Source organism: Solanum pennellii, chromosome 10 (genome assembly GCF_001406875.1).
Source record: "Solanum pennellii chromosome 10, SPENNV200".
Taxonomy (NCBI): domain Eukaryota; kingdom Viridiplantae; phylum Streptophyta; class Magnoliopsida; order Solanales; family Solanaceae; genus Solanum; species Solanum pennellii.
Window position 1 is genome coordinate 74,697,590 of NC_028646.1, and position 16,187 is coordinate 74,713,776.

General features: G+C 34.3%; 1 protein-coding gene and 1 pseudogene across 1 annotated transcript; both read left to right on the plus strand.

Moving 5' to 3' along the window:
- Positions 1-3,980: 3,980 nt before the first annotated feature.
- Positions 3,981-11,463, plus strand: LOC107032249 (ADP-ribosylation factor-related protein 1). Its single transcript, XM_015233829.2, has 7 exons — positions 3,981-4,154; positions 5,180-5,365; positions 9,291-9,431; positions 9,986-10,094; positions 10,192-10,253; positions 10,776-10,879; positions 11,063-11,463. The coding sequence occupies exons 2-7, from the start codon at positions 5,273-5,275 to the stop codon at positions 11,166-11,168; spliced, it is 615 nt and encodes a 204-aa protein (XP_015089315.1). The 5' UTR covers positions 3,981-4,154; positions 5,180-5,272; the 3' UTR covers positions 11,169-11,463.
- Positions 11,464-12,601: 1,138 nt separating this feature from the next.
- On the plus strand, positions 12,602-15,783 carry LOC107001578 (annotated as a pseudogene).
- The last annotated feature ends 404 nt before the right edge of the window (positions 15,784-16,187 follow it).

The following is a 16,187-nucleotide window of genomic DNA, read 5'->3' on the forward strand; positions in this document are numbered from 1 at the left end:
TGTTTCTTTATTTTCAAAAAATAAATTGACGTAAATATTACAAAATAACTAGCTAACAAACTAATATTAATAAACTAAATTAATATTAAGAACTAACAAAAAGAAAGAGCATAATAATATATTCCAATCTTTTCTTATATCTTCCTTGCTGAATGAAAACAATCGCTGAGATACATATAAACTAAACGCTTCGCCATTGAGAAGCTATCCACTTGGCCAAGTGATGACATCTTAAAAATTGATGGCTCCCACGTGACATCATTTTATTATGGTAAGTGATGACACTTAAAAGTGACTCACATGACATCGTTTAGTTTTACAACCATAAAAGAAATTTAAAAAAAAGAGGGGCTTTGTCTCCGATTTCTTGTTGACTAAAAATTTTAAGCGTGTCTCACCTTTCTTCCGATCAAAAGCTTTCTACAATTTTAAGCTTGAAAACGTTGATTAAAGTATTGGTAAGGATCTGGTTTTATATTATTTTGATAGGGTTTTGTTTGCATTTTTCTTAAGGATTGAATTTCTTAACACGACTGGAAATCTACATTGACAAAAAATAGTCATGACCATAATAGGAGGAGAACGAATATCATAGCATATGAAATTAAGCAATTAAAAAAGAGTGGAAATTTTTTTGAATCTTGTTTTTAAGTCTATTAATAATTTAAGGATGAAACCAATAATCTGTACCAAAGAAAAAGGTCAAAAAAAATTTTAAATTATAGTAAAAGGTTTTAAAATATTTTTTATCCACTTTTTGTTCTAAAAAAATACCATTATATTTTGTCTTCCTTTTCATTATAGTTTATTATCTTGACTTGGATAAATTATTAAAAAAAAATATTTTTTTAAAAAAAGCTTAATATTTTTTTTTATTTGCTGTAACTTAATCAAGAAAGTGAAGTTTTAATTTTTTTCACGTTACAGTAAAAACAATGAAAGTTATTCAAAATTTTATTAAATAAAAATTAAAAAAAACTAATACGGTATAAATACATCACGATGTTCAAAATAATGTTTCATGTATAGATAATGTTTTATTTCAATTCTTAATATATTTCACTTAGTTTAAATGGTCTTTAGTGTATGAAAATGTTCATTTTGATCTTTAATACGTTTCACCTAATTGAAATAGTTTTAATACATAACATAAATGTATTTATTTTGATCAATTACTCTATATCTGATAGATTTAAATAAAAGAAGTGTTAAATTTAGTTGTGCATCTCACATCATTAGCAAAATCCTCCATTATTATTTAGCAAAATCCTCCATTATTATCTTTTTTTTGCTAGCTTCAAAATGCGCATGTACACACATAAAGGATTAGATATGGATTTTTTTTTAATCCCCTTTTTGTAACTTTGAGGAAAAACAGAAAAGAATATTAGATTAATGTAATAATATTTTAGGAAAGAGTAAATAGTAATTTGTTTGAGAATGTAGAGAAAATAGTGTGCGATTTTATAGAGTTATTTCTTTGTTAGTCATGTAGAGTCCACAATTAAGTTTAACATTTTTTTGATTTATCTATTAGCTTTGGGGTGATGACCAAAATGAACATATTTTATTATATATTAAGTTAGCGTTACGGTTATAGATTTTCAAATATTATTTGGGTTAAAATTTGGGTGAAATTTCACCATGTGTTTGGTCATAACATTTGAGAAATATATTTCACCTTTTCAGAAAAAAATATGATTTATACTCATAAGTTTTATAAACTATCAAATTTAACCATAAGTTTGTATTACAAGTCAATTAGATTTTCGTTGCAACAAATAATAAGTAGTGTCCGTGACACTAGCGCAATATAGTAGTTTAGAATGAGTGCAACAACATCATTTCATATATCGTGAAGTCGACAAAGCACATGACTTTGTTACGAGCCGATTATTCATCATTTTCGTTAACCACCATATCATCACTTTCTTATTCATTGACTATTTCATCACTACTTTGGTGTTTAGGTAAAAAAATTATGTACTACAACACAAACAACTAATATAGAGGGTGTTTTTGTAAAAGACAAAAGTTTGGTGTAAAATCTCAATTTTCAAAAGATCCCAAATAATGAGATTTTATCCAAATTCTAGAAAAAAATAGTATTTGGGAATTTTGGGATATTTGCCAAATAGTGGCAATGTATGAACAAACACTATTTACCAAAAATTTTCCCCATATATTATTGAAAAATCTATGGTCAAACAGGCCCTAAGAACCATTTCAATCCAGTGAAATATATTAATGACCAAAATGAACATCTTTATTACTATAATTTATACATTAAGGATCATTTAAATCAAATAAAATATATTCCTCTGTTTCTATTTTGTTGTCATGATTTTAGATTTCACGTTTCTTAAAAAACTAGGTAAGTTTACTGCCCTTATAGTCAAATTTTCAATAAATGATATAATTATTTTATTTTTTTATGTTGGTCAAATGTATGCTTTCAAGGTTAATAACTCATAGTTTCATTCATGCATTGATTATATAAAATGACAACTATCAAGTAACATGTATTTTTAGTAAAGACGACATAATATACATGACACCTTAACTTGGCTTTAACAGATAACTATGCCCTCCAACTTTGAATGTGCATCAGTAAACAATTAAACTTGTATAAAATAAAAATAGTAGACACAAGTGTACATGTCATGATACACGTAGGACGTTATATAGAACACAAAATTGTCATATAGGACGTCATGTAGGACATGTGAGTTCATTTGCTCAATTTTATATAAACTTAAAATCTATTTTGTATAGCCAAAATTAAAGGTCATTATTATTTGAGACCAAATTAAGAATCATCTTTATATTTTAGAGAAAAGACATAAAATCATCATCGAAGTTGTTTCAAAATTCTAAAAGAACACATTAACTTTGGGGGTGTCCTATTACCCCATAAAACAACTTCAAAATAGATGTATATCTCATTTTTCACTCAATACCACTTATACAAAAATATATGTATATCATTAATAGTCACTTGCTACGTGTTAAAAAATAATTTTTAATTCTTTTACCTAATTTCTTTGTGTTTCTTTTTTTTTCTTTTTTCTCTTTCTTCTTCACCTCAACTATGTTCTTTCATTTTCTCTTTTTTCTTTCACCTCAACTATGTTCTTTCATTTTCTCTTTTTTCTTTCACTTCAACTCTGTTCTTTCTCATTCTTTTTGTGCTTCGAGAATCTTCAAATATATTGTGGTTGAGCAAATTTCGCAGCACTGCTATTAATTTTCAGTCAAATTATATTAATTAATTTATTTAAAAAAATAAATATCATCAAATAATTAAAATCTAAACTCAAATATAATCAAGTCAAAATCTGACATTTAAATCACTACCTTCTCCAACTCTTACTTCCAACTTAATTTTTTCATAGTTTAACTACTCCCAGATCCCAATCTTAATTTGTAAGAGAAAAAAATTATCAAAACTAATTTGTTTTTTCAAAAAAAAAAATAAATCAATAACATTAGTTAAAAAACCCGCCAAATTGGAAAAAGAGAAAAAGAAATGAAGGAAGATATGGATGCTCAAGAAACATGGGTAGGATAATGATGGTAGAGAAGATGAAAAAGAATATTCGAAAAATTAAAAACTATTCTTAATAAAGTTAAAAAATAATAATTAATATATAAGTTTTTATCTTTTTTTCAATAAGAAAAATTAGAAGTGTCAAATGACAATTTTGCATTGGTATGAAGCTTTATCAACAGTGCTTCATGCGTCTATATGTTCTGACAACACGAGTTGTGTTAAAATTAGTTAAAATAGTATATTTATTATAGATTTAGATAGTTTCGTGAGGTAATAGGATACTCTTAAAATTAAATTTTTTTTTTTAAATTCGAAATAAGTGATTTTATGTCTTTTGTCTTATATATTATGTCAAATATTTACCCATCAATTGATCATTTTCTCGATATTAATATTTGATTAAAGGTTGATTTTGTGTGAATAAACTATGTCTTAAATTAAAATCTCGGTGGATCTGTGTTCATATTACAGTTTACCCTTCCCCCCTCTCTCCTCTCCTCCTCCTCCACGCTCCGTCGCTTCTACCACCGTGCACAGCGGAACACCACTGCACAATCACCGCTACCAACATTTAGTTCTGCCGCTTCCCTCTCTGAATCAGGTTCAGTTTCTCCTCCTTTTCGGATCACTGATGAGTAGTTACTTTTTTTTCTTCGTATTTACAATTTCCAATGTCGGATCACAAAAGAATTAGCGTTATTTGTTGAAGTTCGAGCTCAAAATCATGATCAGAAGCTGAAAATGGGTAGATTTTCTTTTATTAATCGGATTGCAATTCTTAGCATTTTTCAATTTTTTTAAAAAAATCTTAAGTTCTTATTTAAGTTAATTGACAAAACTGAATACTGTTCCATTTTGATCTACATGCAACAATGACAATTGTTCCTCTGTTCCAGACAAGTTGGGGTTATTTTGTTCTATTTGTTAATTTTTTTTTATTTATCATACTTCAATGGAAATGCTAATGATGTACATAAAATTCAGGCGGATACAGTATTGATTGATGGACTAAACTTTATTACTCTATATTTTCCAATATAAATGACACAATTCTACTAATAATATTATTCGTTATTTTTGTGGTGGGGTGGATTCACTAGTAGTGTTATCCCAATTCCATATATTGCCGCTGATCCTAGATAGTTGGGGCTGCATGATATGCAGTTGGTGGGATGGAAGGAGAATAATTCACGCTTCGCTAGTAGTTATAGTTAATTAGTTAGTAACTTTTGGAAAGGAGTTGGGATACCAGCTATTAGCTATGTTGCTTGAATTATCCAAAATGCTGCCAGGTGTATGTGGGTTCCTCCAAAAGTATTGCATTATTTTGAGGATCTGGTATGGGTGCGAAACATTTTTGGAGGATTCAAGCAGCATAGGCCATTAGAAAGCATTTGTATATTGAGATGCGAACGGGGTTTTCCGGCTACCAGCCGAGTTTGTAGAGCTCCTCAATACTGATATTGGGGCTTCAATTGTATTTCTACGTGCCAAGCGAACAACGTGATTGTTAGGGGCATCCTTTCTCAATTATAAGTATGTTCATTCACTTTAGTATAAGATTTTAGTTTGTTGACATCCCTCTTTTGATTTGCGTGGAGATGGTAACGAGTACTTTCCATTCAGGTTTTATTCGGATGAGTGATGACTAGAGAACAAATCACCATATAGCCTGTTGCAATCTGTGGTGAATCATAGAGAAAACGGAAGAAGATAGAGATGTTTTCATTGTTTTATGGACTATATAAATACATGTTTAGCAAGACAGAGTTTCATGTCCTTATTCTTGGGATTGACAAAGCCGGGAAAACGGTACATCATCAACTATTTTCTTCCTTCAAACTTTATTTATAACTTTGTGCTATGTTTTATGTACTTTAATCTGTTCTGTATTACGTTAAATTGTCTGTGCTAGATATCTTCTAAATGGTCATTTACAATGACAACAAACCCACTGCAATCCCAATAGTGGTGTCCAGGGAGGGTAAAGTATACGCATACCTTACCCTATCTTGAAAAGGTAGGGAGGTTGTTTGCAATAAACCCTATATTCTAAATGATCATTTGAATTGTCAAAACCATTGACTTAGTAGCAATACATTCTTAATCATTGTCTAATAAAATGACTATTTTTATGTGCTTCATATGAAACACGGGGTTTTTGAAGCACTATATGGTACCTTCGATTGTCTTAAATCAGTTTTGCAGTGGGTTTTAGACCAGCAGTAGGTTTTGGAATTAGAAGTGGTCTTTGAGGGCTAGTGGTCCAACTCAAAATTAAATGTATTTCTTGTGAGTCATCGTTTAGCTGTCTTACTTTATATCACAGTGATCTTTAAAGTTAAGCACTAAAACAACACTTACAGATCTAGAAATACTTAAGAACACAACTTCCTTTAAGTTGATATGTAACATATGAGAGGGAGAGGTGAAATGGCTAATATATGGATGGAAGCTGAGGTAATTGTTGTGTTCTCTTACTGTTTCGTGGCTGGACAGACTCTAGGCGGCATGTAAGGAAATGCAAAAACAACAGTCAATAAGTATAGAGTTGGTCAAAGTCCCATATTGGTAAGGGAATGGACCAGTCTGCTTATATGGACTTGGACAATCCTCCCCTCATGAGCTAGATTTTGGGGTTTAGGCCCAGGTATCATATCTTTACAATATAGGATCGAGAAGAAAGTGGAGAAAGAAAGAAGAAAGGAGAGAGAGAGCGAGTAAAAGTAATCACTTGAAGCTTCTCTGGGATCACAGTATCACTGTGCCAAACACAAAGGTTAACATGGCTTCTGTGGGGAAAAAAGCTGAAGAACAGACTAGAAGTAACCACCAACTTTTTTTTTTAACACCCAAGGGTGTGGCCCAGTGGTCAATTAAGTGGGTTGAGCACCATGAGGTCTCAAATTCAATTCTCAGTAGACACAAAACACTAGATGATTTTTTCTCACATGTTCTAGCCGGGGTGGGCAGGGTCACCTAGTATTTGTTGCTAGAGTGAGGTGGCAAGTATTCCGTGGAACTAGTCGAGGTGTGCGCAAGCTAGCCCAAACACCACGGTTATCAAAAAAAAAGTTTGCATCAACTTTTGACGAGCTTCAAGGTAGATTCAGTTATTGAAGCTTGTCTGTAAATTTGGATTCCACTTCATTTGTAATATTTTCTTCACTTTTTTGGATTAATATTTGTATCATCTCTTGCTTGTTCTTGTGAACAACCTCTCTATCTCCACGAGATAGGGGTAGGATTTGCATACACTCTACACTCTACCCTCCCCTGGTGGAGACTTCACCTGTGGGATTACACCAGGTTTGTTGTTATTCAATAGAATTCCTCAGACTTCAGCAGACATCCTTCTCCTTGAATAGGGTCATCACTAAATGAGTAAATGTGTTCAGTTTCCTCCTGAACAGTAGAAGCAACAATCACATCTATCTTATTAACATTTCCACAATAGACTGTCTATGTTGAAGACATTGCTAATTCATGTGTGTGGAGAACTTTTAATGGTCCAGCATTGTATAATGAAGCTTCTTTTAGTGTGGGTTGAGAATTTTTTGTGGCACTTAACAATAATTTAAGTCCCCTGCTTGAAAGTCTTGTCATCGTCAATGTAGAGCTGCATAACATTTGTAATCTGCATTACGACAGATAACCCTGGGTCGTTTGTTAGTATGAATTTGATGAGCTATGCTCAGCAAATGCTTTCCTGTCGGAGCTGAGAATGGTGAAGGAACTAAGGAAATAGGTCTCCTTGGTTTCATGCCCATCTCAATTTCAAAAGGACTGGAACCAGTGGTTTGGTCAACACTAGACGGAGCTATTGTATCCAAAGTTGACGTAGGCAGAACTAGGTCCCAAGCAGTTTGTCTCCAACAAGATGACACATAACAAAGTAGATCCACTAAACTTTGAGTACAACCTAAGTTTGGCCATGAGTTGAGGGTGAAAAACAGCTGAGGGTTATAGCTTAGTGCTCTGAAATGCCAAAATGTCCTCTCTACAGTACTAGTGAACTTCACATCTTGACCAGAATCAATAGTTTTGGGAAGTTATGGAGTCACATGAAGTGGACTTCCTTTATGTAATCTCTGGTAGTTTCCATAATACTGATGAAATTCATATAAATCTATTAGAAAGTAACGACCTTGTGAAATTGCTGCTGATGAACCTCCTTGATGGTGTAAATGTTAATCCGATTTTGGTAACTTCTCTGAGCAGAATTCTGCTTGTAAATTCAAACCAAGTGTTGTTATGTGATAAAATTAAACTGTCAAGTTGGGCAGTTACCTTCTTGATGGATCATCAATAGGAGAAACAACACTAGTAAACGAATCTTAAAATTCTTTTCTTAAGTTGGACCCTGATTTGCAGCAAGATAAGGTCAAACAAGACTACAAGAATATAGAAAACTTACTACCAGAATCTTGAGTGAAACCCTAGGTTATTTGAAAATTAGATATCTAGAAACATGCACGCATCTACTGATGGAGCACGTTCTTGAACATAGGAAGCAAGCCAAAAATAAAAGGAAAAATTAGTCCATATCCTTTGTGAAGAAGAGGATACAGGAATAACAACAGGGTCTTTGGCTTTGGAAGAAGATTTGGTTTAGCAAGGCTAGTGACAGGGTCTTTTGGCCTTGAAACAAGATTTGGCTTAACAGGTTTCTTTGACGGTGTTTTTCTTATCTTGGATTATGGCTAGGAAGACACTCACTCATTCCAACCTCCAAAAGAGGGGATTTCAGCTTTTTTGTAGTAGGTGCCCATGTGTGAAGAGCACTTTGAATATGTTGGCCACCATGTTTTGCATTGTAGAGTAATTGTCAGCTGTGGAGCATGTTTCTGGAAATTTTTGGCATGTCCAGGACCATGCCAAAATCCACTATGGAGCTACTGCGATGTGGACAAAGAAGGGTTGTGCAAGAAATCATACAAGACCTGGAATACCATCCTCTAGCCATTTGGTGGATTGTTTGGCTCAAAAGAAATTATAGAATTTTTGAAGCCATGGGAGAAGTTACATAGCTTTAAACAAAGATGTTTTTTTTTCTAAACTTTTTGGTGCAACCTGGTTATTGTAGTGGATGTTGATGCACATCATGCAATTTTAGATACAGTAGGGGATCTGCAGAATCTGTAGTTATGTCTTCTCGCTCTGGCTTAGTGCAAGGCTGCAAGCCTATATAATATCTTTGATTACTTGTAAACAGAAATTAGGATATGGGAGTAGACTGCAATATAACAGTACTAGAGCTAGAGGGGAATGTGGATGTACGAGTGAAGTCCAATTTAGGTTACTTGAAAAGATGAAAAGTTGTCCTTCATACTCAAAAAGGGCAGCCCGGTGCACAAAGCATCCCGGGTTTACGCAGGGTCCAGGGAAGGCACGCACTCCAAGAGGTGTGATGTAGACAACTTTACTGTTGCTCCAATGCTCCCATTCTTGTCCTCCATACTTGTTAGAATAAAGTTGTCCCTGGTATTGGTTTCCTGTGAACGCTGATCTGCATTGCATCTTTATTTTTTAACATGCCACTGATCTGAATTGCTTTGTTACTCTTTTTTATTTGCTTTTAATTTTTTAATTCTTTGTAATTTCTCTTTTCCTTTATTTGGGTGTGCATGTCTCTGTGCGTGTGAATTTTACATGCTTTAACCATTGTAGATATATTAACAAAGTCTAGTCTTGAAAGGTTTCTTTCTCATCCTTCTTTCTATTATGAAATTTCTAGACATTGTTAGAGAAAATAAAGTCACAATACTCAAACTTGGAAGGCCTTCCACCAGATCGTATTGTTCCAACTGTGGGGCTCAATATTGGTCGTGTTGAAGCATCAAATACGAAGCTTGTATTTTGGGATTTAGGAGGTCAGGTATGAACTTTGCTAACTGTGACCTCTGAGATGATTAAATTTCCATTTTAGAACCGTAAAGGGTCTATAAATAAATGCAGCAGCCAATAAATGTATTATGTATGACAAAAGACAAGGTAGAAGTGCTGGACATCAGGCATCTGTTTTGTACTTCTAAGTTTGATGATGAAGTGCATTTTGTTGTTATTGCAGTTGCATGATTTTTGGTGTATATTGTGCAACTTATGATGGTCATCTACTACTCTTGTTTAGGAAGTATATTTCCAAAATTAAGATGTATTTTGATAATTCTCTGCCTTATATAGGACAGTTCTCGAACTTAAGATGTATTTTGATAATTTTCCACCTTATATTGGACAGTTTTCGTAGGCATGACCTTTGTAATAATTGATGGAGGGATTATACAATATTCTTGCGTTTTCTCACTAGAGCTTAGTCAGCAGATAGGGGTGTTTGTTCTCTAACAGCAAGATACTTTTTTTTTAATCTTTCAGCTGGTTTTAGACAGTTCATTTAAATTTCTCTGACTAACATGAGACCATTTATACACTTAGCCCGGTCTTCGCTCAATCTGGGAGAAGTATTATGAAGAGGCACATGCTGTGATATATGTTGTTGATGCTGCTAGTCCGTCACGCTTTGAGGATTCTAAATCTGCACTTGGTATGTACTGTTGGTTAGTCATGTGTTCAAACTTTTGTCTAGTTCATGATTAATGGGCATCATAGTTTGTTTACTTTTTTACTTCAATAACTGGCAGAAAAAGTTCTCCGGCATGAGGATCTGCAAGGAGCCCCACTTCTGATATTAGCAAACAAGCAGGTAAAGGCACAAAACAGTTTCTTCTACACAAGAGGTTCTTTATGATGGATGTAATGACTGAACAGAGCACATCCTTTTGTCTCTTCCTTCTCTACTTCATTTGTCAATGATAGTTTTATTTGTATAATCTCTGGATCTAATAGTCTTTATACTTTATTTGCCAAGACTAGATGTTGTCATTATGTTTCTTGTTTTATCATTGTCAAAAGGGATTCTCTTCTACATGTGCCTTCATCAAAAAAGAAAAACTGGATTCCAAATATGTGACCAAGCACATACTAGCTCCAGTGCTATAGATATTCCCATGATTCCTTTATTTCTGTTCTGCTTATATGGCGGAAAGCCCGCCTTTCCAGATGGAGAAAGTGAGAGTTGACAGATGACATTAACCTTTTTTTGTTCTGCTTATATGGTGAAAGTCGGCCTTTCCAGATGGAGAAAGTGATAGTTGACAGATGACATTAACTTTGTGTGCTTGTTGTGATTATTCATTTGCTTATGCGCATCGATTTGTTAAAGCAGGACCTTGCAGATGCTGTATCAGCAGAAGAAGTTGCCCGGTATCTCGATCTCAAGAAACTCGATGAGCGAGCTTATACCTTTCTAGCTGTTTCATCCTATGATGGGTGAGTAATACATCGTTATCAGTGTCACATGTTAGAACTATATTACTCCATGTTAGTCATATAGAAGACTACTGCATAAAACCATTTTGCCAGAAGGTTTGACTCAAATGGTTTTAAAAACTCTTATCTAAGAGTCCTGGAAACGCGCTTAAATAATACAAGTTTTCGCTTACTTGATTGCAGGTTAGGAATCAAGGAAAGTGTGAATTGGCTTGTAGATGTAATGGAGAGGAGTAAAAGAACAGAAATGTTGCAACTCCGGGCAGGGGCAAACCTTATCTCTAATTAGAAGGAATCAGCCATAATGCAATAATTTTTACCATGCCATATTCCTGTAACTTTTGTAAGTAAATCAGGTTCACATTTTAGTCCCTTGTTACCTGATATTGGAATTTCGTCAATGATACGTGCAAAATGTGATGTTAACCTCCACAACTGCAACCAGCTGTGAAGTAACTTCAAACTATTGTACGTCCTACTTATAATGTCTTTGATTTGTATCTCTTTTTTTTTTAATTTCATTCTGATTGGAAAACCAGTGTGTGCACTGCATTCATATGATATCGATGGATGATATTAGAGCATTTGGCAAGGTAATTCTTTTATTGGACATCGTCAAGTACAATCTGAGAATCAGATTCTGATTAGTTCAGTAGAATTTACACATATTTCTTGAACTTGCGGATCCCTAAATCGTACCATGTTCTGGGAAGGAGCGAAAGAGAGTAGGAACAGGGCTAGAATGACACAGGTGGGTCTCGAGTGATTCGACTCATCTACGACGAAAGATGTGCAGTCAATAATTTGTAATGAAGGTTAATATGGATTCAAATTTCAGCAGAGGAAACAGTTAGGTCATTTCTTTCTAGTTTTTCAAGTTTTGGTTGGCATAGTGTGTGTATCAGTACGATGTTTGATGGATGAAGGTCTTCCAGTGTGAAATAATTAATATGTGATTTGAATTTTTTTTCTTCTACAAGTTAAAAATAAGGGAAGAAGGGAAAAATGACATTTTCTTGTAGTTTAGTGCCCAAAACCATGTTTACATTTCTCAGCTTCAAGCCATGTATGATCAACACAATAATAATCACAATACTTAATAATTTAAAATATTTGAAAAGATTATGTTTTTTTTTGGGTCGTCCAAATAGTAAATAAGACAAAAAAAATTGAAATAGAGAGACACTATTTCTACTTAGATTTATTTTCTCAAATCATCTTGCATTTATGTCGTTATAAAAGATTTTGGTAACGAATATTTTTCTGGAGATGCCTTTGAAAATACTGAAGGATTTGTAAGTTATTATTGTCTATTTGAAATAAAGTGGTAACTAGTAAGGATTATTATCCATAAAAACAACATTAACTAATGAGAAAAAGGGTAAAAAACAATCTTGTATTTTCACTTAAATATTACATATTTCCTTTACGTGACTTACTTTGCTCTTTAATCCGTCCTCAATAGAATGACAAATGTCTATATTTAATAATAATTTAACTTTAAAATACCTAATTTACCCCTTAATCAAAGATTGATAATCACGATTTATTTTAGACCACAAATTTTAAAAGTCATTTTATTTAAAAAAAAAAACTTGGATCTAAATCAAACTAAATGTATAAAACATAGGGACTCCACTTTTATTTCAAAAGCAAATATCACACTTTTTCCGTTTATGTCTACTTTTGTGTGTCTCCCATTTTGAAAAAAATGACATCTAATCAAAAGCAAATATTACATCATTGAATAACGAATTTGAGACGCTAGAGGATATCAGTAGTGGAGTGCAGCTAGGAGCAGAAGCTGCCCGGAGAAACTCAGACGAGGTTGCACCAACGATGAGCATTTGGTCAGCGCGCTACTAGTGATGTGGCTACTATATTGCGATGTAGAGCTATAGTTGAAAGAGGTTGTTGTCCAAACTTGAAGTCGCATTACTTGCTGAGCAAGAAATCTAAGGAAATTGTAATGAATGTGATTGATCTTCAAACTGAAGGCAGAAATTACGTGGATTTCTCGTATCCTGTTGAAGTTGAAGTTATGGCTTGTAACAATGCTGAGGAATTTGAGTCTAGAAAATTGGAAGAGGAAGAAGTGATGGATGCTTTGAAAGACGTTGACGGGGTGAGTATGATTGGGATATGTGGTATGGGCGGTGTTGGTAAAACAACAATGACTGAGAAAATAAGACAAAAGGCGTAACAAGAAAGGTTGTTTAATGACGTTTTCATGGTAACTGTTAGTCAACAATCGGACTTCAAGAGAATTCACGATGAAATTGCAAGAGAAGTTGGGTTGACATTAGAAGGGAATAATTTGTGGAGTCGTGGAGATTGGCTGTGTTCAAGATTAATGGATCAAAACAGCAGCATCCTTATAATGTTGGATGATGTTTGGAAGGCTCTTGAACTAGAAAAGCTTGGAATTCCCAGTGGTAGCAACCAAAAACATCAGTGTAAAGTGATATTCACAACACGTTTCCGATCTGTTTGTGAAGCAATGGGAGCTCAGAAGATCATGGAAGTTGGATCCTTTTCAGTCAGAAAGTTGGTAATTCAATCAACGATCTTTCTCTACTTGACATAGCAAAAGATGTCGCCAAAGAATGCAATGGTCTGCCGCTTGCAATTATTACAGTTGCAGGAGCACTAAAAAAGCATAAAACCAAGCGTTCGTGGGACTGTGCCCTTGAACAATTACGTGGTGCAGTAACAATAATATCCCTGAAGTTCTCACAGAGGTGTATAAACCTCTGAGGCTAAGCTATGATTACTTGGGAAGTAACGAAGCTAAGTACCTCTTTTTGCTTTGTTCCTTGTTCGAGGAAGATAGTGATATCTCGTCCTGAAGAATTACTTAGATACGGAATGCAGCTTGGCATCCTATCGGAAATAAGTAATTTAGAACATGCAAGAAATATGGTGTGTTATCTGTTAGAAATATTGAAAGATTGTTTCTTGTTATCCCAAGGTTCAAACAAAAGTTATGTCAAAATGCATGATGTGGTTCGTGATGTGGCTATAAGTATTGCATCTGAGGGAGAGCATAACTTTATGGTAAGTCACCATGTGAACTTGGAAGAGTTCCCAAGAAGAACTCCATATGAGCATTTCAGTCACATGTCAATTGTTGCAAATAAATTTGATGAGCTTCCTAGCCCAATCGTTTGTCCAAAACTGAAGCTTCTATGTTAAAACTCTGTTCTGTAAGGCCATTCAAATTACAGGACAATTTTTTCGATGGCATGAGTAAGCTCAACGTCTTAAGCCAGAGTGGATATGCGGACTCCATTTGGTCTTTTCCAGCATCCATTCAGAGGTTGTCATGTCTGAGATCGCTGTGTCTGAGTAGTGTACGGTTGGATGACATATCCATCATTGGAGAACTTGTCCCTTTTGAAATTCTCAGCATACGAGATTCTCAGTTAGAGGAGCTGCCAGTGGAGATAGGAAAATTGACGAATCGAATTATGTTAGAGTTTTGGAACGAGAATAAATCACTCGAAAAGGATTTCAGCAGGGGTCTTATCAAGACTAACTCGATTGGAGGAACTACAAATGATGAAAGTTAAACATTGTAGTTACTCCACCTTGACTGAAGTAGAATCCTTATCGAAATTGACTGCGCTGACACTAAGTGAATGTTCCGAAGATGTGATCTACAGTGACTTGTGCCTTCCCTCCAAGTTGACACAGTACACTCTTACGGTGGGTGAAGCTTACAGAGCGACCTCAAACATGGATGATTACGACAATAATATTGATGTAAATGTCACTGAGACTGCCCCGTTGGGTGACTGGATCTGCCACATGTTGAAGAAGAGCGAAGTTGTACATTCAACCGGAAAGGGCTCTAATAATGTATTGACTGAGTTGCAGATGAATAAACTTCAGAACGTGAAATGTCTCAACTTCTATGATTGTGATTTAGTCACACATTTATTGACATCTCTCGGAGTACACATGAAGTAATCAAGTTACGAATATATATGAGTTGGAACTTCGATCTCTGGAATTCTTCACACACTTCTGCAATGACAATGTTGAGGGCATTGAGTTACCTCGGTTGCGGAAAATGAAGCTCAACAGATTACATCAGCTCCAAAATTTCTGGCCTACAGCCAACAACTCCATCACTCTCTCAAATCCTCTTTACCGTGAAAAGGTTTGCTTCTACTTTTCTACATGATCATTATAAAAAAATTACTCCCTTTTTTTCATCGTGAATAATTACTTGAGCACTAAAGATCCTTTATCTGAAGCACTGTTCTAACAATGATATATCAGCTCTAAATCGCAAAATATTACTAGTATATTTCATATATTTGCAGGTTTGTTGTCCGAACTTGGAAGTTCTATTGATTGATAAAGCTAAAAGCATAAGTGTTCTATGCTCTCATCAACTTCCAACGGCCTACTTCAGCAAACTAGTACAATTGAAAGTATATAGTTGTGGAAAATTGAGAAACTTGATGTCTCCATCAGTGGCCAGAGGTATTTTGAATCTCCGAATACTAGAAATAGTAGCCTGCATATCAATGGAAGAAGTGATCACGGAAGAGGAACAACAAGGAGAAGAAATCATGACTAATGAGACTTTATTTTCCCCTGTTGGAAGAGTTGTACCTTTACGATCTGCCAAAGCTGAGGCATTTCTTTATGAATATGACTTCCCATTTCTCGGAGTAGTGTGGATTCTTTAACTGCCCTGAAATGAAGACGTTTGTCCAATAGGGATCTGATTTGTGAGTACACCGAGTCTTGAAAGTGTGAACAATGACGATGAGATGAAAGTTGTTGATCTTAATAAAGCGATTGTTCAATTCTACGGATTGTCTTGCGCTGCTAACAAGTTAGTTGTATAACTAGTGTACTACGTATTCTAAAACTGAACTACTACTGTGTTGTAATTCATTTTTCTTCTTTTTTTGTTTCATTTGAATGCCTTTTTTAGTTGTCTTTTGTTTTATGCAATATGGATAGTCAAAATTTCAAGTGAATAGACTCGATATGCCATCAACCTTTGAGAAAAAAACTCATCTATGTAATGAATGGGACCTTTTCTCAAGGGGAACGCCTAGCTGAAGATTTTATATTTACTGATCAGTTCTATTGAAGTATTTCAAGCATACAATTTGATATCAAACTGCACTTGATGACATTAAGGAAGTTTTTATCAATTCCTTTAATTGCTGGTAGCAATATATGTATGTATGCACCTGCATTTGAATTTGCTCGTTTCCACTTTGGGAGTAAAATACTTCCTACCAAAGGCATCTTCCTTGAACTCGAAACATCTAATTAAATA